The sequence below is a fragment of the Musa acuminata genome, chromosome BXJ1-6, assembly GCF_036884655.1.
Source record: "Musa acuminata AAA Group cultivar baxijiao chromosome BXJ1-6, Cavendish_Baxijiao_AAA, whole genome shotgun sequence".
Taxonomy (NCBI): domain Eukaryota; kingdom Viridiplantae; phylum Streptophyta; class Magnoliopsida; order Zingiberales; family Musaceae; genus Musa; species Musa acuminata.
The window spans coordinates 42,570,360-42,596,506 of NC_088332.1; the positions used below are offsets into that span (position 1 = coordinate 42,570,360).

At 35.7% G+C, this 26,147-nt stretch overlaps 2 protein-coding genes across 2 annotated transcripts; both read right to left on the reverse strand.

The window, feature by feature from the left end:
• Nucleotides 1-2,610: 2,610 nt before the first annotated feature.
• Nucleotides 2,611-7,307, reverse strand: LOC135677105 (probable mitochondrial adenine nucleotide transporter BTL1). Its single transcript, XM_065189033.1, has 5 exons — nt 6,889-7,307; nt 6,053-6,147; nt 4,548-4,881; nt 3,305-3,542; nt 2,611-3,079 (listed from the first exon to the last, which is right to left on the reverse strand). The coding sequence occupies exons 1-5, from the start codon at nt 7,042-7,044 to the stop codon at nt 2,829-2,831; spliced, it is 1,074 nt and encodes a 357-aa protein (XP_065045105.1). The 5' UTR covers nt 7,045-7,307; the 3' UTR covers nt 2,611-2,828.
• A 1,453-nt stretch (nt 7,308-8,760) lies between these two features.
• Nucleotides 8,761-21,816, reverse strand: LOC135677106 (structural maintenance of chromosomes protein 4-like). Its single transcript, XM_065189034.1, has 28 exons — nt 21,653-21,816; nt 21,346-21,435; nt 21,085-21,186; nt 20,837-21,013; nt 20,487-20,617; nt 19,173-19,251; nt 18,938-19,095; nt 18,783-18,858; nt 16,276-16,404; nt 16,064-16,208; nt 15,822-15,952; nt 15,359-15,511; nt 15,083-15,272; nt 14,078-14,211; nt 13,311-13,469; nt 12,507-12,812; nt 12,227-12,403; nt 11,925-12,008; nt 11,644-11,853; nt 11,452-11,541; nt 11,251-11,372; nt 11,026-11,181; nt 10,847-10,954; nt 10,672-10,732; nt 10,364-10,498; nt 9,449-9,536; nt 9,306-9,378; nt 8,761-9,176 (listed from the first exon to the last, which is right to left on the reverse strand). The coding sequence occupies exons 1-28, from the start codon at nt 21,803-21,805 to the stop codon at nt 9,056-9,058; spliced, it is 3,738 nt and encodes a 1,245-aa protein (XP_065045106.1). The 5' UTR covers nt 21,806-21,816; the 3' UTR covers nt 8,761-9,055.
• Between the last annotated feature and the right edge of the window lie 4,331 nt (nt 21,817-26,147).

Below are 26,147 nucleotides of genomic sequence, written 5' to 3' on the forward strand. Positions count from 1 at the left end.
ATCGACTTGTCACGCAGAGAGACATAGTTAGATTTACCTAAGTTATACAATATTTTTGTATTTTTATTTGTAAAAGGGTCTGTCTCCTCATGAACATTTAACTTATAATCTAACAAATAAATATTTTAATAAATATTTAATATATATTATAAATTATAAATATAAACTTCGTAAGTTTTAAATGATCACATAACAAATGATCTAATATATTTTATCGTATCTAAAAATCATCATAAGTGTTTAGATGATATTATTACGGAATAAGGTAGCGAATCAGCCTTAGACACTACTTCAAAGGCCCATCTAGGTATATGCCACTCAGGTAGCTCTTTAGGGTGTTATACTGGTTGATATTCTGCGGAGCTAGAAAATCCAAGATTGTTGTTTGGATGGTCTATTTTTGAAAGAATGAGATAGCCAAACCTATTACAAGTCTTCTTCATGTTGTGCAAAACATAAACAAAATTGAAAGATATAAACATACATAAACATTACATCGAACACATTATGTGCAAACTTGTCCATGATATTCTTGTTCAATTATTCTTTCGATGTTCTCGTTGAAACCTTTAAGAACGTTATATCTTTTCACCTTTATTGAATATTCAATCTTCTAACTGCATTATGTGCTTTAGCTACAAAGCACCTCGACTTCCAACTGCTCTCTATCACTATTCATGAATAATTGAACTTTGATCATCTAAAGCTACTTTAACTCGAAAGTGACTCTAACCCTAGCATAGGGTAACTCGAGTTGTGTTGATCTTTATTAATTCTCATGGATCTCTCGCATCGCTTGAACATGATAGATATTTATTAGAGCTTTAATGAGCATCATCTCATAGACTTTGAAGTTTTTGAGATATTTCCTTTACAAAATTTACCCATCAAATTTAATGAGCTTAGTCGTCTTTTCCAAATATGTTTACATTACTTCCACTTTTGATTGATATTATATTAGAAAATGAAGTGGACAATCTAGCCTTAGTAGAATCGATCACCATTGGTGAGGATTTGATAATTATTGTCTGTCACTAAGCCTCTTCGAATGGTCTTTAAATATGTGTAAGGCTCATTTACTAGATAACTACGAGAACTAAGGTACTATGTTTTGTCCATTCTCTCAAGAATTTAGAAGGTTAAGGGTAGACTTTATCAGTCTCCTTGAGAGTTGTACTTCATGCATCAAGTTGGTTACTAGTTTTCATCTGTTCTTTATTTATATTTCTAAAGCACATAAAGTATGTGCACTCCTTGCATTCAATTAGCTATAGTGATTTAATTTCTCGTTACTATCAAACTTCTTGAATGCAAAAAGTTTTACCCACAAAGAGCAAAATTTTACCTCGACTAGCATAAGTCTCTATTGGTTTTAGTTGTCTTTAGGATTACATCATCTTCTCTATCATTTTTATTACTTACTCCTCGTATTGACCTAAAGTCTCTTATTTTTTGCTATCTTAATAAGAAGCCCACCGACACTAATCCTACAAAGTTTCCTAGCTCATGCCCTTTTTGGCTTATCTTAATACTATGCTCTTTTCCTCTATTAGAACAAGAGTTTAATGACTTTAGAAGTCTCACATTTATGTTACCATAGCATTGTCAAGCCTATAACTCTACTATCTATTTCCATGCATATATATATATATATATATATATATATATATAGAGGAAGTGTAATTATGTTATTTACTGACTTGAGGAATGAGAAATAACCACCCTATGTTGAAATAGGTTTTGTAGATTACTTTGATTATATTTTCCGATGGACAATATCTTATTTTAACTAAAACGATTTGAATGACTAATTAAATCTTTGCATAGTTCCTTAATAAGACTGTGAAGAGTTGAAGGATGCATACTAAAGGGAAGGTTAAGGATTCTATGGTAAAGATCATAGAAGTTTAATGTTCTTTCAAAACAACTTTAAGCACAGATCCATCAAAATGGTAGAATTCGATGAAGAAATAATAATTCTCAAACGAGTTTTAACTAAAAAGAGATATTAATGAATAACTAATAGATCATAATGAGCAAACAAGAATTATTGCGATACAAATAGAAAATAATAAAAAAAAGATTCATGATTAATGAATATCTTTCAATCTCCTTACAGGGATCTCAATACCGTTTCAAATTTATAGTGTGTGATCTGTTCCTACTTGGAATCCAAATTGTTACTTTATCAACATTAGATTTTAATTAAGAGTGGAATATCAAATTAATTATTATTAATATTAAATGAATATCTAGATAAAACACCAATGATCAACTTCCACTTGCACTTTGAACTCTCTTTAATCTCACTCACTCCGAACAAATGTGATGTAGATAAACCAGGTGCAGTTTTAACAACAAAGCAAAGCAGGAAGAACATTTTATGATTCTGAAGTTGCTCAAATTAGAGTTCATCCTCTGTTTACTAGCACAGAGCTCAAAAGGTGCAGAATTGCATGGAAATGAGTACAACTCTGTGCAACCAATACATCTCAGAGCCTTGATCCATACCTCACTCCTTTTGTACTTGTTAGCAACAAAACTTGAATTATCTGCAAGTCTAAATCAAGAAATCAAGAATTGTCTGCTTGTAAGCAACCAAGAACAGCATTGAGAAACTAACTATGCATCATCCGATAATTTCAACTAAAGATTTTTCACCATCATCCTCTCACATTAGGTAGTTCCTAGATCTTTCATTAGACTGGTACTAGTCTTCTTCTGTATCAATCTGGCAGAAGTGGAATTAGAAAATTATGACTTCATTGGTCACACTGTAGCCGATAGAATCAGTAATGACACAATCATGGCAACAATAATTTTCTATGTCAAAGGTGAGGTCTGTCAACAATCAAAATTTCCTTCCATGCTTCGTAAAACATCCATGTGATGCCTGATGAAGGCATGACTTTCAAACAGCTTGCACCCCAACCTCGGTAGAGACCCATCAAGCCCTCCTCACGGACAACCTCTGACAGGGCTGCTGCCATGTGGGGCGGACATTTCCCGTGCAGGGATCCAACCATCAGCCGCTTTCTTGCAACTTCCAGCGGAAAGCTGATGGTGCTTGCAGTTAAACCTAATGAGACAGAAAAAAAATGATTGCCGTCAGCTGAAGGTGTCCAACTTATGATTACCAGTCACTGTATCTAGTACTGTGTATATGTAGCAGTGTTCAGTTTTCATGTCTTAGAATTACTTCAACAGAAATTGGCATGCAACATGACATGCAGTTCTGTTACTCATATTGCATTCAATTTGAAACATATAACTAAGAATAACCAGCAGCACTTCAAAGACTTACCAGCAAGAGCCCCGATAATCAGCATCTCTGGACGGTTCAGTGACTTCTTCTGCTTCGTTTGGCAGTAAGAGTTCTTCATGGTATCGTACATGAAATAGTAGCATGTACTGTATGGAAGCATCCCAATTAATGTAGGCGATAAGCCAGCATACAGACCACCAATTCCATCTTTCTTATATATCCTACTCAAAGCAAGGGTAATGCTGGGGTAGGTTTCTCGGTTCACGGTCAAACGATCCTGTAATGTTAGGTTGTAAAAAAGATAAGAAAACATCAAATGAACATTGCATCTAACCTTACACTTTGACGTTAAAAAGAATATATGAAAGTAACATATTAGAAAGTATAGTCAGCTAGAACACTTTACTACAGTATCAGCATCTATCAGAGCGCAACATATTCTATTAAATCCAATCCAATACAATGAATGGTGCCAATTTATGAAGAGGGCTGCAGCTACTTTTTCACTTTAACCATTCAGGCATATAAGCATTTCAAGGATAAAGATATTTATGTTTGCTAGATAATCTGAATGAAACATAAATTGCTTCACCAAAACATTCATGAACTACAATCTGGTCCCTGAACCATAATGGAAGAAATGCTAACCAAGGGGATATTATTCATCTAGCTTAAATTATCGATAGACAACAGGTACAATGTATACCCTAATTGTTACTGGAAAATTAACATTAATTAGGCTTATCAGAAGCCGGAAAGGTATACTTATCCCCCAAAAGCATTGAGATCCCTTTTAAAGTGTGCTAAACTCAAAGGATGCCTTCATACTGTGCAGAAGTTTCAAAGAATCTTTATCCAGAATCTAACACTTTTAGAACAAAAAAACTTCAGCAACAAACACAAATATGAAACATTCAGAATAAAAAATCTGGAGCAATGGAATCCACAATATTTGTTTCACCAATAAAATTCTGTGTTCCCAGATAAAATCAAAGCATGGAGAGGGCTTACAGTTGACATTTCATCTTTTAACTGGTTTCATAAATACAGGATTATGAATTATACAAGGCAATGTTACAAACAGATGGTAATAAAAGATCTAGTCTGAGATGATTAGTTTTCCAAAAACTGCAAAGTGGAAAAACATAAAAGAAGTTAAATAATAGCGATCATCAACTTTGAAGACTAATGCATTCACTTCAACTACACTTCTTAACCCAGACAAACATTGTAAAGCAGTAACTAATGTATCACCATCAGTTTCAGAGTCATTCTCTTATACCTTAAGAACTTCAAGAGGATGACAAACGAGTGTGCTCATAATGCCTGCAGCAGCACCACCGACGGCAACTGGAGAGATACATAGGAAGGACAAATCTAGATTGATATGACCAATCTGTATCTTTGGGCTTCCATTCTCTTTCCAATTCTCTTGTACAGATGTCATAGTCCGCTTGACACACTCAAAAGTACCAAGTTCAATAGCCTGGGTAGGTATAATCCGGAGCATGTTAACAGTATTTCCTGCCCAAAGTCCTTGCCAACCATTCTCTTCGATGATCTCTAGAAAACTTCCAGAAATGTGCTTGGATCCAACTCCAACCACCATCCTTGTTCTGCAATGCAGTACAAATGTTAACAGATAGTCTATAGGAAAAATTTCATATAAAGATCAACATTTACAAGATAGACTCTGAAATATTTACCCCAAACTAAAACCAGACAGCTAATACTAAATTCGGTTGACAATGTTTATTTGAAAATTAATTATGCTAGTTACACTATGACAGTAAAGACTAACAAAAAGGATATAAAATTCAAGTATTTCTTGAGATGCTGTGAAAGAGAAAAGAACACATTAGATATATGGGAAAGGAACAAGTTCAGCAGCCAAGAATGAAAACGGCTAACTTGTCATAGATTGTTAAGACTCAAGTGAATACAAAAACCAAACCAGTCCTAATAACAAGTACTAGAAAGAACTTGTCGATGTGAGAGTATCTCAACCATAACACTACAGAGCCTATCCAAAAAAGTTGTAACCATCAACAGTCAGCATGATGTTCCAATGAATGAAAAACAAGCTTAATGGATTAGCATCCTTGTTTATTGATCAATGTGAATCACATCGACGTTGCAAGAGGCACTTTACCATCTTTTGTTCATCGTGCCATCAAGTTAGTCATAGATTCAGATATTAAAGGAACATTTACTAGCATCACAAAAATGACAATCAGCATCACACTTATCAGAAGTGTCTTAGGTTACTAACTTTTATTTTGGAATTTACATAATAACTCATTAAGCTTCCCAGGAAACTTTTCTATAAAGTCAAGGTGAGAATATTCTGGTGAAGACCAAATATCATTCTAATTACTAATCACTCTTAAGAATAGGAGGAAGTCATCATGCATGAGAACCATACTGAAGGTAAGTTCTTTGTGGTAATCCAGATATCAGCCAACTCCACCAGTTGAGTATCATGTCAGTTAACTAAACAATCTCAAAGATGATATGATGTGCTACATCAAAATGCACAAACGAGTTTCTAAGAGTGCTCTCAGAAAAGTAAACCATATCAACTTCCTGATAAGAAAATGAAGATACATAATTTAATTCATCACAACCTTCTGGGAAATTCAAAATATAACTTCATACTTCAACATATCTCTCCAAAGGCAATTACTTATATGCAGCTATACTTTTGGCAAGAAAAGGAAGAGTTTCAATGCAACATCTATCTGAATATGTCAACATAAAACCAGAGGAGGAGGAGACGACACAAACCTGATAGTCTCTAGAGGTGCAAGAACAGCTTTAGTCATGGCACCAGCTAATGCTCCACTGACAAATTCACCAGCTTCTCTACTCCTAAAGAAGTTCTGCAGCAAAACAAGCAACATCAGTCTCATCATCATGCCACTTACCGTCGGGCGTTAACATTCACAGTTTTGTAGTCTGAAACTATGCTGCAGTTTTTCTCAAAAACTGTGGACAGAGTGAGTGAAAAGAGCACTCCGCCAGTCATTCTCAGTTTCAGAACAGAACCATAAACAAGCGTGTTACGTTAGGCATATAAACAAACACCACTGTTTCCTAGTTTGATAAAAGAGCCAAGAACCCAAAAGAGTGATCAGTTAGACATATAATCAAACACCACGAATGTCAAAAGGAACGCGTCCATCCAACTGGTAGATATCGAGTTCCAAAGAAACGATGAAATCTTGAAGATCTCGGAAAAGAGACAGAACACGCATAAAGATAAGGAATCCAATAAATCCGGAGATATCTATTACATATCAAGATAAAAAAACAACGCTCAAACACAAACAGAAAGGCAGAACCGTTACCCTATTGGTAATAACACCAACCAAATGACGACGAGACGTGCGAACGCCACCGGAATCTCTACACTCCTTAAAAGATGGAAACTTGCCTAAACGAACCAAAAGGAAATCACAAAAAGGCGAAGCCTTGATCCTTAAAAGAAAAGAGATCCGACAAACCGGCCGATTGGGGATCAAAGAACGAGCTTCAAATATAAAAAGACGCGAGCTCCGGAAACGACAGACAAGAAGAGGAGCCGAACCATGAAATCCAACCGGGAAAAAGAAAGCCCCGACCTTCATCGCGACACGGAGCCGGAGCGGGACGGCGGCGGGGGCGTCCTTGTCGACCTCGAGCTCCTTGGGCACCGCCATCTCGTCGCCGTACGCATCCGCCAAACCCAGCACCAGCAACTCCCGCTTCTTCTTATGCGCCTCCGCCTCCAAATCCATTCCACCCAACGGCTCCCCTTTCCAATTCCCCGGAAAAAAGGTGTGGTCAAATAATTAATGCAACCCAAAAAGGGCGACGCTTTATGGACTTCCAAAACGCTGCAAAGCTTGCCGAGGTAAGTAGGTGAGCGAAAAAGGGAACGGAACCCAGAAGAATTAGCAAGGAAAGACGGAGCTTTCTTGGATCGGGAGTGATTCGTTTCCTCTTGCTCTGATGGTTTTGTAAGATATTTACTATTTATTTTGGGCCTTTTTCCCTCATATTTTTCTCGAATGCTTGCAGCGTTTGTGCGTTTTGGTTACTGTCACTCCTTTCCACGGCGTCTGAACTCTATCGGGACCTACTTCTCTCACACGCTTCAAATCACCCCTCGCTTTCTCACTGGCGAAATAACTGGGGCCCACGAAGACGTCCCGTAAGAAGCGAGATATATTTGCGAGTACGATGCGATAACGTAAGAAAAATTATTTGGAGCTTTCATTTGGGTGGGGTTACTGTTCCAAGAACAGATAATGATTTTTAAGTGGGACCCACGTTTGGAATCTTTTAATATTTCTTTATATTGTCTTTGGACAGAGTCTAAAACTTCGCGTTGCGATCGACATCCGAACATTATTAAACCATGTTCATTGAACGGGTTATCGTATCGCACTTCACACATGCAATCGCTCTACTTTGATCCATTCTAATTTGAGCCCTCGGAAAAATCTTTTAAGGTGCGCTTCGTTAGAATTCACCTTTCGTCTCTCTCTCGGATAGCTAAAATCAAAATTCACAGCTACTTATACCTTTGTATAAAGGGGGTTATTTTTAAGTATTTTATATCCTTGAATAAGTACATATAAATTACTTTTGCAAATATTTAAGCGACATATGAAAAATTTTGAACTTTCCAACACATAGATAATTGTTTGGCATTCATAGTTTTTTTTTTTTAATACTAATATTATTATTACTCATACTGCTCTAGCAAGAAGATCATCCATCCATTTGGCTTGCAGAAGTGCCTGCTTCATCTTGTCAGATGAGTGATTTCCCTCTCCATCATGCATGCCATTAATTTTGGGACTTGTTTTTGGATGTGTTGACATCAACAATCTAATCTTCCAATTGATTCTTGGAGGGCATGAACACTGAACCTTAGTTGAGTCTTTTGTTTGAGACATCCCTCCAGCTATGTAGATACAAATGTCGCCCATGAAGCTGGTTGGACCAGAAAGAGACTACCAGTAATGTGGTGGTGGCCCTCAAATGTCTAAAAGTTCACATCCAGTTTTATTTTCTTTCTTTTATGTTGACACACACATTGGTCTCATGATAAATTTGTTCTTTTATGATCTGATTTGAGAAATGATAAGTCTTCTTACTTGCAGGAGTAAGACTAATATGCATTGGCATTCACTAAATTTTGTATTGATAGGAACCTCTTGCACATAAATAGGCCACACAATAATAGTATAATTTATATATTTTTATAAATGTATAAATGTAACCAGATGTACAAACAACAAACCATAATGTCTTAAATTATTTGAGCTTAGCTAAGTGAATTCTGTCATATTAGAAGATAATATCTCTAACTGAATAAAAAAACATAAAAGAAGAAATATCACAGGAAAAGAAAAAGAAATGATTTGATTTTTATCAACCTGAAAAAATTTGGTTGAATTTTACATTAGCATGCTTTTTTCAGACATGCTAAAAGTAAAACATTAGCATTATACCATACAACCAATAATACAGGAACAAAAGTTACAAGCAAATATTTCAGATGATGTTGATCAGACACATCACTTCCTGTATAATATAATCAAGGCTACTGTTCATTCTTTTCGCCAAAGCTAACACAGTCGACCCCTAGATCAATCTATCAATTGATGAGAAAATTATAGTGCCTAACATATTATACACAATTAACACAACACAAACTTTCTCCATGCTGTATTCTTTCATGCTTCAAGGATTTACATATGGTGGCAACAGTTGGCTAGAATCCGGTAGAACATCAACTTAATCAGCCTTTCCACAGTATGCAAAACTCCCAGGATTGATGGTAATGCTTTTTGTGCAATTATCGGTCTTGTAAATGCCAACAAGTCGATCAGCTAGTTCAAACATGTTATTTCGCAGGCTGCATTGGAATCTTGTGTGTAAGAACTAGGTAAAGAAATAAGTTGGCACAGAAAAAGTCAAAGCTGCTAAAAGGGAACAATGAATAATTAAAAATATCTTGAAAGCTAATATAGATGCATGATACTACCTAATGATAATAAACTGGGCATCTCTAGTCCGGTCCTTCACATAGTGACCCACAATTGAAACGTTCTTGAAGTCTGCCAAAAGGAAAGAGGGTTCAGAACCAAATCAAAATTAGTGGAAACAAAATAAGTTGAGAAGGATTACCTAGCGCTGCATCAATTTCATCCATAACATAAAGTGGCGTCGGTTTGTAATGATGGAGGGCAAAAATGAGAGCCAACGAGCTAAGTGTCTGCAAGTAAATTCGGTCAGAAGAATTATACACCCAAATAAAAGTTTCATTTAGATTAATATCTCCAATTTAACATATAAGAGAATAGAAAACCACAAAAAACTAGAAGATAAATATATATCCAAGAAGATGATTGAACATCTAGACAATAACCAGTGATCATCTTTTGAGCTCAATATCAATTCTACTCCACTAGATGTACTGTCAAATGGTTCATTTAGTTCTCCTAGAAGGGATCTATTCAACTATAGCCTTGTCAAGAAGATCTGCTACTAGAGTCCACAGATAGTTCATAACATTAATCACTTGAATAGATATAATGTGCTCAGCATATCAATTTCTGTTTCCAACATGTCACAGGGACTGATGAAGAAGGGCAAGTATCTTTTGCCATCTCAGCATAACATGCTCTGCTGATGCATGAACAACATACTTCCAAAAGCAGGCAGAGCAAGTATCTTTTGCCATCTCAATTAAGGAGTTTCTCTCAAAACATTTTTGTGGACAGCAGGGCCATAAAGAGTTGCCTGAAATGGAATCAAATGAATATTCACAAAATATAAACCAACTGTAGATTTTCTACTAACATGTCAGCCTTATCAACATAATGTAAGGTTTACAAGATCACTCCAACACAATGCAAGTTTTAGAAGCCACATGTTAACCATTTCTTTGATCATTTGAAATGTTGTCCTAAACAATGCAAGACTGGTAGTAGAATTATATTTAATAAACTCTCGACTCCACAGATGGATTAGAATTAAAGCATTTCCTTGATTTCAAATTATCAAGAATAAGGCTATAAGTAATATAAATGTGCATTATACCTTTTCACCACCTGACAAGTTAGCAATATTCTTCCAGCTCTTCTTTGGGGGTCTTACGCTGAAAACCACACCTTCTGAAAAAGGATCCAGCGAATCAACTAGTTCGAGTTCTGCATCGCCTCCAAGAGTGATCATCTGCAGTTCAAACAATAACCACATCTATTCAAGAGAAAATGTCGATAAATATATGTTATTCATTTCATATGAATGTTGCAAACAATTATGTGAAGCAATTAATAAAAAAACGAACGACAATAAAATTTCCATTACATGCACCCTAGAACAAGTAAAGGAGCTATCCATTTTACCTGATACATCTCCTTCAACTTCAGTGATATTATGTTGAATCCTGCCATGAACTCATCTAACCTGAAACACAATAGAATTAGGAGGTCATTCAAAAAGGTGTAGTGGATAATGCATATCATTGTTGAAGCATAAGCAGATATTTACTGAAATTACAAAGATTCAGCAGGCACTTGCCTTCGTTTTTTCAATCCATCATAATGCTTTCTCATCTCATCTCGTTCTTGCGTTGAAGCATTAAGCTCTTCCACCCGTTCATTATACAAGTGAACCTTTTTACGATATCTGTACCAACAAAGTGATACTTCAACATACAAAATAAATAATAGTGTAAACAACTAATAAAACAAGCATACTCTGATATGGAATCCAGGTTGGGATTCATATCCTTTAGCTGAGCTTCTAGCAAGGTCACCATTTCCATTGCTCTTTTTATATCACAAGCATTTTGCAGTGACCCGTCAGATAATGTTGCCTGAACTTTTTCAGTATCAACTGCATCTTTCTTTATTCTGCAAACACATATAATTTAAGGAAGAGAAATGACAACTTATAGATAATCCAACTGTAGATACACTTACAGATCCATGTGTTTAACAAGTTCTATCTGTATATCATCAAGTCTTTTCCCTGATGCTTTTACCTTCATTTCCCATTCCTTTTTGAGCTTCCTCGCATCTTGCAATTTATACTCAGCATCAACCTGCACATTGCAAACATGATTTTGAAGAGAGAGATGTCGCGAACTATATAAAGTGAATGGTGTTCTTATGCAATATAACCTCCGCAGCTCGTAGCTCATCCATGGTCGCTTTTAGTTTGTTGTATTCTGCTTTCGTTTCATCAAGAACAAACTTATGTTTGTCAATGAGCTGCAGAAAACATTTTAGTGTTAACATAATATATATCCAGTAGACATGGATGTAATGCCTGCCAAAATCATCAGCAGCATGTAAAGAAAATCCAATAGGTACCTCTTGAGTTTTTTTATAGTTTTCTTGGACTGAAAATGCCTTTTGTTCTATCTCTTTGAAAACAGTTAGCATATTCTCCTTCTCCTGCATAAGTTTTTCTTTCTCTTTCTTTGTCTCCTCAATCCCCTTGGTCAACTTCTCAACCATTTTCTGGCCTGTAGCTATGTTAACTTTGTGCCGGTTGATATCAGTCGAAGTTTTATCAATATCCTGACAACATCATTAGAGTTACAAAATAAAGCTCTTGGAACTTTTTAGGATATTCAACAGCATATACTTACTGCTTGGATTCTTGCAACTTTTGACTTTTGATTTTTCAACAGTTCACCACCTGCATTTTCAATTTTCTTCTGCAGAATGGCAGCCTAAAGTAACATAGATGAAAAGGAAGATCTTATCAATTCATAAGAAGGTATTAAACACTGAAAATTGTCTATCAAGTCTTATGTGCCAATCACTGTACTAGCAGAGAAATGAAAAATGAAGATAACAGGAGTGCTTTTCATGTTTACCAAGTAATTCTAGGTAGAAAAGAATTGAAACTTGTAAAAACCTTCCATACTCTTTAGCAACATAAGCTTACTCTTTCTTTAAGTGTACTAGAGCATTGAACAAGCTTCTCTAGTTCACTTTGCTCGGCAGATATAACATCAGCTAGCTCTTTCAGACGGTTCAATTCATCCTTCTTTGGCATTGATGCAACCTTCAGCGACTCGAGCTGTTTTATTACATATCTATGATGTTCATTCAAACTGTCGACCTATACAAAAACAAAAGCCTTGGGTTATGACATAAATCACAGGTTATAAGATTCACAAAACGCAATCCTCATTTGCTGCACATTCAAGCAGAAACAAACCTACCTCCTTGTTAGTTTTTGCTAGTTCCATTTCAAGATGGGCTTCAGCCTTTTCACAACCCCGATACTGTTTCACACAGTCAGAAATTCTTTGGCGTAAACTGTTGAGTTGACCAACCAGTTGCGAAAGTTCCTCCTCAGCATTGGCAGCATCGTCTCCTGAAATACTTTCCCGAATAGATGTTCCCATCTTCCCACCTAAAGGCCTGCTGCCACCACCACTCATCGTACCAGACTTCTCAAATAGTGCACCCTCCAGTGTGACCACACGCCGGAATTCTTGATCCCTTCCATATGCGATCCTAGTAGCCTAGAAGTAGTAACAGAAAAGGCATCAGATGCAGACAAGTAATTTCCTCGAATCTATACGCCAATAAATTGGACTTCCTAACACCATCACAAGGTGAAAAATGTATACCAAGTCACCTTGTACAATCATTATGTTTGATATTCAAGATAAGTTCCAAAAAGCGAAATAAATGATGGTCAAACTGAGATGAAGAGAATAAAGAATTCATACGAAACAGAACCAGTGATCTTATGGGGCGTTCTTATGTCTTAAAGGACTTAATCTAAAGAAATATTGGCTAAATTTAGACATCAAAACATTACAACACCTCAGAAGAGTTGCAACCATAACAGGCAGAGTAGCAGAACCTGAACTGAAGCAAGCTTAAGAGCAGGGCGTTCTGTTCACAGGGTTGTGAAATAATACAACTTAGAAGGAAAATCTGACCAGAAGAGGTTTATCCAAGCAAATGATTCTGAGAGACTAAAAGATGAAAGATGAGCTGAGTAAAAATAAAACCTGATCGAGGTCTTCTGCCACAACAGTGTTTCCAAGCGTAGCAAAAAAGGCTAATTTTAACTTCTCATCTTTTACAGTAACAAGATCAAAAAGGCGTGGAACACTTTCAGGGGTTTTAACACTGTCCTTCAGCCTACGAAGATGTTCTACTTGCCTTTCCTGCATCAGAATATACATAAGCATTGTGCGTTTCAGATATGAGGAAATGCAACTCGATGAACCATACCTTTATATTTTATCATATCAATGGAAATTTCAAAGACACTTACTTTTTTTTATATTATCAGCAAAGAACCATATCTTACTATTTTAAAGGTTCTTCTGAGGTCAATGATAGGAATTGTAATTATACATTGATAGGAATTGTAATTATATTTGTACCATGGTCCTAGTCAATGCTAACTATCATGTACCATTAAGTTTATTCATTTTCACTCTGTAACAATAGTGCTACAAGACAAACAGGCAGATATCCTTCCAAATATGCTATTTTAGTATGAAAAAACCATGATCACATGTATCCTGTTCCTTGTCTGTTCGATTATGATTTAGCCAGCCCCATAAGCTCATATTGCTATATCAGTTATACGAGTTTTATAGCATGTGCATGTGTCTAAAAATACATGCATATGAAAGGAAATGATCTAGAGAAAAAATTCCTAGCAAAATTGTTATATTGCATTCTGACTTGTGTAAAGTATGAAGGGACAAACTACTAGACTATGTGATGCAACTTCCAGAAGAATGACAAACTATGAACCCAGTACCAAAATCATGAAAGTTGCAACACCAAGATTCTTCCTGCGAAGCAACTCAACGCATGCTTGTGCTGCAGCAGTAGTCTCAACCACAATATAATCAAGACCAGGACATGCTGTGGACACAGCAATATCATACTTTGCTGCCACAAAGAGATTGCAGTTGTGATCAATAAGAATAAATGATTCATAATCAATCAAATGAAAAGGAAGCAGATGCACAAATACAAATATGAATATAAAGAAATATGTATTAGTAAGAAAATTAAATCAACACATGTGAATGATAAGTCTTTGTTTAGGAAATGCTTGAACGTTTACAAGTGAAATTCACATCCATATGTGTCAGCATCTCAACGAAGATTTCAAATGACAGTTAAAGTCTGATTTGTTCCCTAAGTAGCATTTAATTCTCAAAACTATATGCGGTGGTTCCTCATTTTAGCTACAATTCATCATGTAAAAGGTGTCAAAAAAGTAATTTTATGTGCTAAGCATACATCTCAACAGGTGTATGTATACATGCATACATACATACACACATATTTATAAATATAATGTATGTATATATATACATACATATGTGTATATATATACACATATATACATACATACATATATATATACATACATACATACATACATACATATACACATATACACACACACACACATATGTATGTATGTATATACATGTATATATATATACATATATATATTTATTTATTTATATATATACATACACACACACACACACACACACAAACATATTGCATTGCATTGAGCACCACTTTATATATGCTTGACCTGTCACACTCAAAGAGCAACTAAAGATTTTTTATCCTTGATGCAGGACCAAGATGTCTAAGCAAGAATTAGGCATCACATTGTTCATTGAGAAATATCAACAGGGTTGATAAGCTTAGCTGAATTATCAATTTTAAATAAAAATAACAATAAAACCGATATGCACAAGGATATGCAGAAGCATTTATTGCTTAGTATAAAATTTACCATCGATTGCACCTAAATCACCCAATCGGCCATAAATTCCTTCTATTTCTTTTGACTCTTTAGCTTGCAGTATTGCTTTTAGGACAGAACCACGGTTCTTTTCTGATTCCAGAACAGATAAAACTTCTGTAACTTTCTGCCTGGCTGCTTGTTCAAGACTAATAAGAGATTCCTGTTCTTTTATGCATTCCTGCAAATTGTTCAATTTTTAGCAATCAAGTCGAAGTTTCCAACAATAGCATGAAAAAATTTAGATGCATAACATAAATGTTGTACCTGTTCCAACTTATGAGCTTCCAATGCTTCAACCGTCATTTTCTCTATTTTAATCTCAATCTCAGCAATATATTGCTTTTTATTTTTTATCTTCTCCAATATCTCATCAATCTGATGCTGTGCGTCCTCAACTGCTTTTTGAGCAGCATCATGCTGAAGATGAAACATTAGACTGGCTCAATGACAATAACTTGCTTAGGTCATAATGCTATACAGACAATTTTAACCAAATTAATGGACATCCAGACAGATTATAGAATTGACAAGACATTTAGTTTGCTCTAAGTTTGAAATCCCTGGATTTTCCATGAATATAGAACTATGGAACTAAGAGTACATAGCCATTTTCAGTTGTCCCTCCATAAAATAATACCCAGTATAAATAAATACCTTCAATAGTTTTACTTTTGTAGTTACTTTCTAGGTTTAGACATTATAACTTCATCATACTACAGCAAACCACCTTTTCTCTCAAAAGCTTGCTTTCAGCACATGCCACATCTAGCGCTCCTTTATGCTTAATTAGTTGGCTTTCCCAAGGTTCCAGTTCTGCACGGACCTCAGTGAGCTCAGAACGATACTTCTCAGTTTCATCTGCATGTGAAAATATTTAGTGTTAGCCAATCAACAGCAGATACCAAATCTTGAAAAGAAATGGTGATCAGCAGTAACCAAGTGAGTCATATTATCTTCAGAAAAGATCACCTCGAGAGCTTGTTTTAATTTCTTCTAAAATCTTTTCTTCTTCAAGTAGGAGCTGTTGCAGTCTAGGTATCTCTTCCTCAAGTTTTGGGATGAGGCTTGATGATTTTTCATTATCAGTTACAAGATCATCAATTTTTGCAGAATCCTGTTATCCAGATGACATTCAGACAATTGTGATCAGTATCACAAAAAACAAAAAGAATGTTGCATACCTTTACAAGTTTATCCTCCAGTTTTTTTATTTTTTGCTTCATGTGCTTAAAATCTTCTCGATATTTTACATCATGTCTCTCAAACTCCTTAAATTGCTCTTTACAAGTCCTCATGTCAGTATCAAGTTCCTGGATATTTTAATGCAAATATCAAAGGAGCACTAAGAAACATAAGAAATTACAAATTCAAAGCATGTGATGTAACAAATGATGCACTAACATAGAAAATAAAAAATTAGATCTGCAGTTTTATAATCAAATATAGCATCAAAAAATTTTGAACTTGGGAAAAGCTCGAGGGGAAATTAAAAGGATGATACTAAAGGTAAAAAGCTTCACAATACAACAGAAGTTGTCAACAGGGTACAGGGTATAACGGATTATGGAAAGCCAAATAGAGGACTATGGTGTATTATGCGATCAATTAGAGGCCTAGTTTAATAGAAAATAAATAGCACATGTCTTATTGAAAAGATAAACAAGGTTTGAGGTCTAAAAACACTAGAATATAATAGAAAATAAAATATATATGCTAATATCCAAAAGAGAATAATGCAGGATATCTAGAGAAATAAAAAGGAAGAATTAACATGAAAAGGAAAGAAAAATCAAAAAATTATCAAAGAGAGCATTACAAGCTTGGAAATCAAATAAAACCAACTTTCTTTCACCAAATCTACTACAATTATAATAAACCATCTAACCTTTATTAGGGAATTCCTTGATCCATGACCACTAACAACGCTCTTAAAGATTGCCCTCAAAGGTTATTCCATTCGTGCAAAAGTAATCAAAACAATTGAAGATAATTGAACTTGGCTTTGACTCAAATGACATAGACCGAACTCCACTAACTGCTAACAAAATCCATCCTACACCAGTTGTGCTACACCAAATCATCAGCATGATTTGATTAGCATTAAAATTCAAATCTCCAGAAACAATTTACAAAGAATTATGAAGTCTGATGTCCGCAGTCAGTGAAACTCTTTTTATAAGAGAAGCTGCATAATTCTCTACACTCTATCCATAATCTGTCCTCTCTGTATCTATAGGCTAAAATGTATATGGATTGCTTTAAGATTCTTGTGTCTGGTTCATGAGGCTTTCACTACTGCAGATTCTGGAAAAGTACATAAAGCTATGCACGGACGTGAAGAAGTTGCTTTATTGCAACAGCGCAATGACTAGAAAAGTAATTCTACATAGATAAAATTTATGGTAGATTCAGCTTGAGCTGTATTATCATTTTTTTTGTCTGTAATAATTTCGATCAACTTTATAATACGATGCATTCCCTATCTAAAATGAGTCATATTGACACGGTAATAAATTGCACTTATTCGAACCTCAAACAATCATGCTCTGAGAATTTTGGGCATCTAAGTTTGGTTATTTTAGCAACTAAGAGATCCTCATAATGCCACAATGACTTGATCCTTTTAACCCTTGATCATGCTTGATATCACAACTTGATTAACTCAACTACAGATCTATTCACATGGCAAAACCCCCCTTAGAGTCATTACTAGGTTCAACACCATCATGGGGCCAGCCATGTCCTTGCTAACCAACGACCATGCATGGGATTATTTTACCCTAGGATCAAGGACCAGAGTAAGCTCAGCTCCAGATTCAGTTGGGCCAGCAATAAGACAGGGTCTAGTGTCATAGCCAACTCAACAAGAGAAGCCTCTTCAAAGCATGAATCACCTACTACATAGATCTCATAGCCAACCCAAAACTCTCCCAAGTCCTAATCACCTCAAGAGAAGCAATAGATGGATAAAAAGGGAAGAGAAGTCAACAATCTACGCATCAAAACAAAATTTTCTTTGCATATTCATTACTGTTCCTAGTGACAACTTTCAAGTATGTCTAGCACCCAATTTACAAGCCAGCCACTCCGCAAAAGACTTATTATTGGTATGTATAATTTGGAATTTTGGCATAGTTATTTCTTAAGTATTTAAGATACTTAAAGCTATTTTTTTTTAAAGGCATACAACAACGACAAAGCCATAAGTCCCAACTATTTGGGATCTGCATTTTTTTTTAAAGGCATATGAAGTTATTTTCTGGCATAATTATTTTTAAAAGCTCTCTCTCTCTCTCTCTCTCTCTCTCTCTCTCTCTCTCTCTCTCTTCTATCTTGGAGATTACCACCTCCCCTTGAAGTAAGGTAAACACATCCTACCACTTTAATGAGAAAATACATGCAACATTAAGGACAAAATACACATTTCAAGCCCATAACATGTAACAAAACTGACAAAATTTGCTTGAATGATTTAACTTTAAGCTTTGTTGACAACAATGGAGGACAACAAACAAATGGCTTTAATCAAAGGCTATTAATGAGAAAATGCATGCAACATTAAGGACAAAATACACATTTCAAGCCCATAACATGTAACAAAACTGACAAAATTTGCTTGAATAATTTGGCTTCAAGTTTTGCTGAAAACAATGGAGGACAACAAATGGCTTTAATCAAAGACTATTACCTCTTGTCTATTCAAATATTTGTTGTACACAGCCTCTAATTCTTTCAAAGTTGTAGAATTCTGCTGAATCTTCTCCCTACATCGGTAGCAAAGGTTTTTATCCCATACATTATTAAATTTGCAAAGCAATGTGATACTTCTATAATGACTAGGACCTCTCAGTCATAAGATTTTCTTCCAAATTTGACACTTTCTCCTGCAACTTTATAACATGGGAAGCAGCATCATCAGAGGCAAGTTTAGTTGCCTTCTCTTGCCATTTTAGAAGTGACAATTCCTTCAACATATAAGCCTCTGCTTCATTTTTAACATTCTACGAAAATCATGAACAAACATAAATATCATTGTAAGTGACAGCATACAAATAATTGTACCAAATTAAGTATATACCTCCAAATTGTCTCTTTCCTTCTCGGCTAGTTTTAGCATTTGTACTGCTGATGAACGTTTTTCATTAAGACACTCAAGCCTAAAAAGCCACATTAGTTTCTTATAAATGAGAAAAAGATTTTGTGGGTAGCACAAAAAATAAAATGAAGAAATGTTACATGAATTAATCTACACTAGAACAAATGTTCTTTAGAAGTAAAAAGTGTTAACAACACATAAATATTCCTTTAGAAGAAAAGCAATGATATACAAGCATAGAAAACAATGAACACATGATGATACATTGGATGGACAAGTCTTAGAAGATAAGACAAGGACAGAACTAGTTCTACACCATTTTGACTAGGTGACTACAAAATGTTGGCAGTTCAACATTTTTACTTCACCTAGATCAACATGGACAAACAAAACCAAGGATTTAATTCTTTGTCCGATACTGCTTTCGATAGTCTACCCAACCAATGTAGTACTAGTATATCAGAATGTATACCCAATCCAAATAATAAAATAATATCAACAAAACTAAACCATATGGTCCAATACTGGTCAGTGGTCGAACTGGTAAATACTGGCTGATACACACCAAACCACCGGTATTTTAAAACCATGACCAAGACAACAACAGATTTTCTGGCACAGGCATTCTGGCTAGTGGGCATGACAATGTCTGTTAGATCAACGGTCATTTGTGTTTGCTGATTTGAGGAAAGAGTAGAAGATGACAATAAAAAAATGGAATTAATGCTATAAATCCATGAATTTATTTTGCCAAGCTCCTGATAACTTCCTAACCCACATCTTGGTTTTTTGGGACAATAAGGTGACAAAGATGTCTGCCACTTTCAGGTAGTACTTACCCTTCATAAATGACAAATGCTAGCTGTTACAGTTTAGCACAATCCTCTCCCTCTTAATAGGCTTCGAACTGAGTCGAAAAGATTTAATAAAAAGCAATTAGTTGGAACTCGAGCATATAAAAGCAAGCTTTTAATTTTGCTGGCAAGCCCCATGTCAATTATAAAGCAGAATGCATGTCAATCCCTACAATACAGCACAATATTTATATCAGCCAACAAAAACAATGCAATGAAACTTTGTGTGTCAACATACATTCAACACAGCCCAATAGCACACAGGCAAAAACTCATGAAAACTCAGACCCCTAGAGTAAACATTGCAAAACCTAAGAGGAACAAGTATTATTCAATTATGAAATTCTGTCTAAGCATTAAATACATATGACAAACTGTGACCAAAACTTAAGACTATTGGATCCTTCATTGTACATAGATACCAACTACAACATGAACTCACTGTTTGTAGGCTTCTTCAATCTTTTCCACATATTGATTTGTTCCAATGATATCCTCGAGATACTCTAAGAATCCTTCATCATGAAGCCCTTGGGTCTTTGGTTTCATAAGTGAGATCTGCTCAACTTCACCCTGCAAAGCCAAGGGATATAATTAGGGTGAGAAGAGAAAGGGAGACAACCCAATTACATGAACAAGAAGGGCCTTCTTCTAACCAATAAGCTATAGGAATTTCACATTAACTCCTTAAGTGAAGTAACATATTGTTTTACATTGATTTCTTGAAAAAATAAGAAATAATTAAACATGGAGCATTCAGTGTTTTCAATTTTTAGATGTGAAATTGTACACCTGAAGGATCAAAAAACGGTTATTGTCCAAGTCCACTCCTTTTCCCTTCAGCTTCTTGGTGACCTCAGTAAAATTGCTTCCACGATCATTAATATAATACTTTGAGGAGTTATCTCGAAATGCAACTCTGCTGATGACAAAGTCACTGCCTTCAACAGCCTTGTAGGTTCCATCATCCTGAAATGATTAAGATAACCACATGTCAGTGTGATGCTTCCATGATAAATGATCACATATTAAAAGCTCACCAAGTCGATGATTTCTTGAAAGCGAACTGAAACTCCAGCACTTTCCAAGTTCTGGTGGTTGCTTGAATTATGTATCAACTCGGACACTTTATTTAGTCGCATCTTCAGTCCCCCAAAGAACATCCATTTCAACAAGTTGCATATTGCAGCAAACTATACAGCTAATTGAACTATAATTCTAAATTCATGGACGTGCAGGAAGACAGTGTGAATCAAATTAAAAGTCCATAACCAAATGATGGACTGACCTAAGCGTCTTACCTGTTTCGCCCGCTTCCCGAAAACAAAAAGCATCGCGTCTATGACGTTGCTTTTCCCACTCCCATTTGGGCCAACGACCGCCGAGAAGCTCTGGCAAAATAAGTTCACAACAAAATTACAAGAGAGATAAGGGAAGCAGCAGCAGCCTTTGTATCCCACTAAAGCGAATCATAACCACACCAAACTAAATCAAACCCAGACCTTGCAGAGGAAACAAAATACTTTTGCCCCAAAAACAATTGCACAACCGCGACCAAGCTTTTCCTTTTCCTCTCTCAAGAGAAAATAAGAAGAACAAAAGCCGGACCTTGTGGAAAGGGCCGATCCGCTGCTCCCCGGCGTAGGACTTGAAGTTGCGAAGCACCATTTCCCTGATGACGAGACGCGGCCTCGACGCCGACGTAGAAGGAGAAAAAGGAGACCCTCGATCGTCCTCCTCTGAACCCATGCCAGGGCTCATCCCAGCTTCCAGCCGCTTCCGTCGCAAACAACTTCCACAAGCGAGTCGGTGGTGTGAGAGAGAGAGTGAGAGAGGCGGGGAGAGGGCGCCGATAAATTACTTTGGGAGGGAACCCAAAAATTTCGCTGTTGGGAGCCAAAAAGCCTTCGCTTAAGATGAATTTATTGGGCCACATGCCCAATGCGGCCCATAAAGATAAATAGTGAGCTTATTTACAGCCATCTTAATGGGCCCTGCATCTCGGCCCATAAAACTTACTCATCTTCCAACTCGAATCATAAAGCAACCCAGCGGCTGTAAATGGTTGAAAAGGCTGATCAAATCATCGTCCTTGTCTCCTCTCTTCCATCTCCCTATCAACAACATCAATTCAGCTTCCAAATTAACAATTGGCTAAAAACATGACATAAATCTCTTATAAATTAAATTTTATATGGATATATATTTATATATATAAACAATGTGTGTGAGACCTGTTAATACATGAAAATAGGATATATATATATATATATATATATATATATATATATCGTTTCAATTAAGCAATTCAAAATGATAGATAATTAGCTAAATATGATCGAATTAGTGCATACCAAAAATTAAAATTGTTTTGATACTTCCATATTTGGAAAATAATAAACTATAATTTTGTCTTTAAGACTAGTCTAGTCTTAATATTCTTAGTTACTAACGAGACCCTATTCAACAAACATAATTTTTAATTTTGAGATTACAAGATTGAAGTCTTAATTCTCTCATTAGGATTGAATTCACGAGTATTAATGTGCCTGTTAATAGAGCTGAATTCAGCCTGAATAAAATTGTTTTCATCGCTTGGATTCGAAATATAAATGTGTCTGTGCAAGCAAAACTTTGCATTTTCGTGGATCTAACTAAACTCTCTCGATCATCGGAGTGCATGGATTTGGGTTAGTCTACAAATCTAAATGCACTACCCATGCACACTGGATTCTACTCGATTCATCGCCATATCTATATCACTCTAAGCATAACAGTACGTGGGTACGTATGCACACACGCTTTCCATGCACGTAGACTCGCCCGCACACTTAAATATACTACAAGCACACAACGTGGCGTTCTCCCTCGGGATTCATGAGAATGACCAGTTCTAAGTTATTGACCACTATGAGATGGATGATGCGAGTCTTGTAGCAACCAAACTTGCGACCATGTTTCTGTCGTATTAGGTGGCACATATATTTCTCATAGTCACATTAAGATACTAGATTTGGTTGATTTAATACAACGCGGTATGCACACGGTGCCGCTAAGTCCACAACTGCGGGTCCCAAATCTCCAAGACATCAGTAGTTCATGTAACACTTCATGTATTTTGAATTACTTGGAACTTATTTAGCATCTTTAGCAAGAAAGTGTTGATGGCTGAAATGGCAATGGTAAAACCTCCGAAGGTCATAGGTTTTCTTTCTTGAACAAAGAGTCCGAAAATTTCTATTGGGATCAAATCAAACTCCAAGATATGTACCACATTTGTATTCGAATCATCCCTCTCTCTCTCTCTCTCTCTCACACACACATCGTGTATAGTGCCTATTGACTATATATGTTCCAACTCAGGTCATATCATGATGACCAGCACGAGCAACCATTAGGTAGGATTGAAGACTCTATCTAATCAATGTATTGTTATAACTCGCAATAATTCTACTTGTTTAAATAGACCAAATTATAAAAAGACCAATAGATCTGGGAAGTGTGGAAATTCTCTTGTGTTTTTGTTTGGAGAAACTCCAACAACAGGTCATTGTGGAAATTGTGGTACGACACGATGCACTGACTTTGTACAATAACCTCATCAAGAGAAGGGTTATTATACTCTCAATGATTGGATTAAAATAACTACAATTATTGGAGTAAGTTGGTCTAAGAGGAGTACTTCACACCAAAGCTGCCAATGACCAGAATTCAATAGCATTAATTTTCATTTTTGTCCTGATCTATAAATTTTTTTTATATCTGTTCTCTGACAGTCTTGATATTGATGGCCTTGAAACGATGTGTAAGAATCACATGAGATGTCCCTTCTTCTGCCTCCTGAGGTACTCTCCTAACTTGAGGAAGAAATAAAGAAATGAACATATAATACAACTGTAGTGATCATATATGCATGTATCTATATACATTAATTAGGGCTTACTAGGGTCATTCTGAAAGGTTTCTAGATGAAATGATGCTAAGTATTTGATGTAGGTAATTGATCTGGTGCTAGATGATCAAACTGCATTCTTATTGTTTTATATGAAAGAAATACTCTATAAGTCATTAATTTTCGCATATAATTTAGGTAGTATCTAAGAGTGCGCTAATCCTATTGATCTCCTAAGTCGAATCCAAGACTTTAGATTTTTTTTTTTGGTAGTATATTAAGTTTTTCTTTAGAAAAGAGAATGAAGAGTATGTTTGTAGATCAAAAAGATGTTTTATACTTTAGTTATCAATCATAAAGTGGATTTGTCTTTTTTTTCTTAGTACTAACAGGGGGTAGATCTTCAAATTTTGGATGTAGAAAATTTCTACCTTGATCATAATCTTCGGGTTTCATGACAATGTCACACTGCCTTTGAGGATTCAACTAATAAATCCTTCCACTTTAGAACAAGAAAAAGGCTTGTCTTCCTTGAGTGAAGTAAAGGAGATAGGATATATCCATAATGTTGTTCCCATAGTTACAACATCCAAAAAACCAAGCTATATATGTACAAGCTTAAAGAAGTTTGGTGCTATATATTAGCTGTTGTTACAAACCATAGTTGTAAGCATTTGTCATCACTTGGATTAATTACACTGGCTTCTGTAGAAAATTAACTTAAAGCCAATCATCTTGGAACACTGAATGCACTTAGTAAACCACACGCAAAAATTTAGTCTTGGAGGTTAATACTAGGCCAGAAACCGCCAAACCACTTGATATAGTCTAAAGTATAGTCTATTTAATGATTATTATTTTTTATTTTTTATCATCCATCAAACCAAGAATCTCTCTAGAATGTAGGCCATCATTTCCATTTAAAATGTAAATTGCCTTTCGCTTTCATCTTTGAATCTTTATGTTGAAGAGTATTAAATTATGGCTTGAACTGGTAATTGCAGACGGCTTGAACGAGGAGTTTTGGAGCTCACATCATGTGCTCGACTACTACACCTAAATATTTAACCTGCATTATGCTCAATGATGGCGGAGTAGTTTATGTTGCTCTTGGTTGCTTATGAGGTTTCATCATCTAATGTATTGCATAATATATTGGAGTAAGCAAGTGATTGTGGAATAGAATTAATCATGCTAAAACTGGTGGTGATTATACTACTTGGATATCTCTGCACAACAAATCAATGGAACCTCGAATTGCATGCACACGTGATACGAGCCATCACAGCTTTGAACTCTTGAGCTCTCTCACACTATCTTGCCACTTCTGCATCGCTGCTGCCATGTCGTTGTTCCTTCTTTGAGGAGGAGATGGAGTGTTCTCGAATGATCTTGTCATTCTTCACAAGATATCTGGATGTAAGTTCCTCTCACATATGGATCCTCGCAATGGATAGAAAGTACGAATCAAGTGATCTTTCATCAAACCTCACTCTTTCGTTGATGCTTGTTTCTTAGTGCAATGAACAGAGAAAGGATTAGTTGAAAGCAAAGAATTAATGGAGGGGTTGAGAACCTCGTGAAGGTCGTAGGCAGCATGAAAGATGTCTTTGACTTCGGCATTGTGCTCGGGATCATAAACAAGTACATTTTCTAGACAAGAAGTTTCATTTTGTCATGGTTATGTGATTCAAGACGTTAAGGTAAAGGCAGTTCTAGAAATTGTTATTTCGTTAGGAAGATGAGAAGTATATATGAGTGTGTAGGAGCAATATACTGTGGTTGACATTATTTTTCTCTTTTCATGCATCTAAATTTAGAGGCAGTAAATGACACTTGAATTTTGCAACAGAAGATTCGATAAACATTCGATAAATGTTTCTTATTACTTGTCCAGATGTCATTGTAGTTCATCGAAACACAAATGTGCATGAGATGATTTCTCGGCTCACTGATGTTCAATAGATAGGACTATGATCTCAAGAAAGAAAAGAAGAAAACAAAAAGGTTATTTTTTCGACATTACCAAGCGTATGTCTAAGCATTCTCAAAAATGAAAAAGAGTATTTATACGTAAGAAATCAATTTAAGTTCGGTGTTCTTAGTTTCACTTCTTTCTCTTTTATGATTTTGTGATCATCATTTCTCCTTGTAGTAGAATTTATTGTTTTCTTCTTATCCAGCTATCCTGAAAATTTCAGGAAATCAATT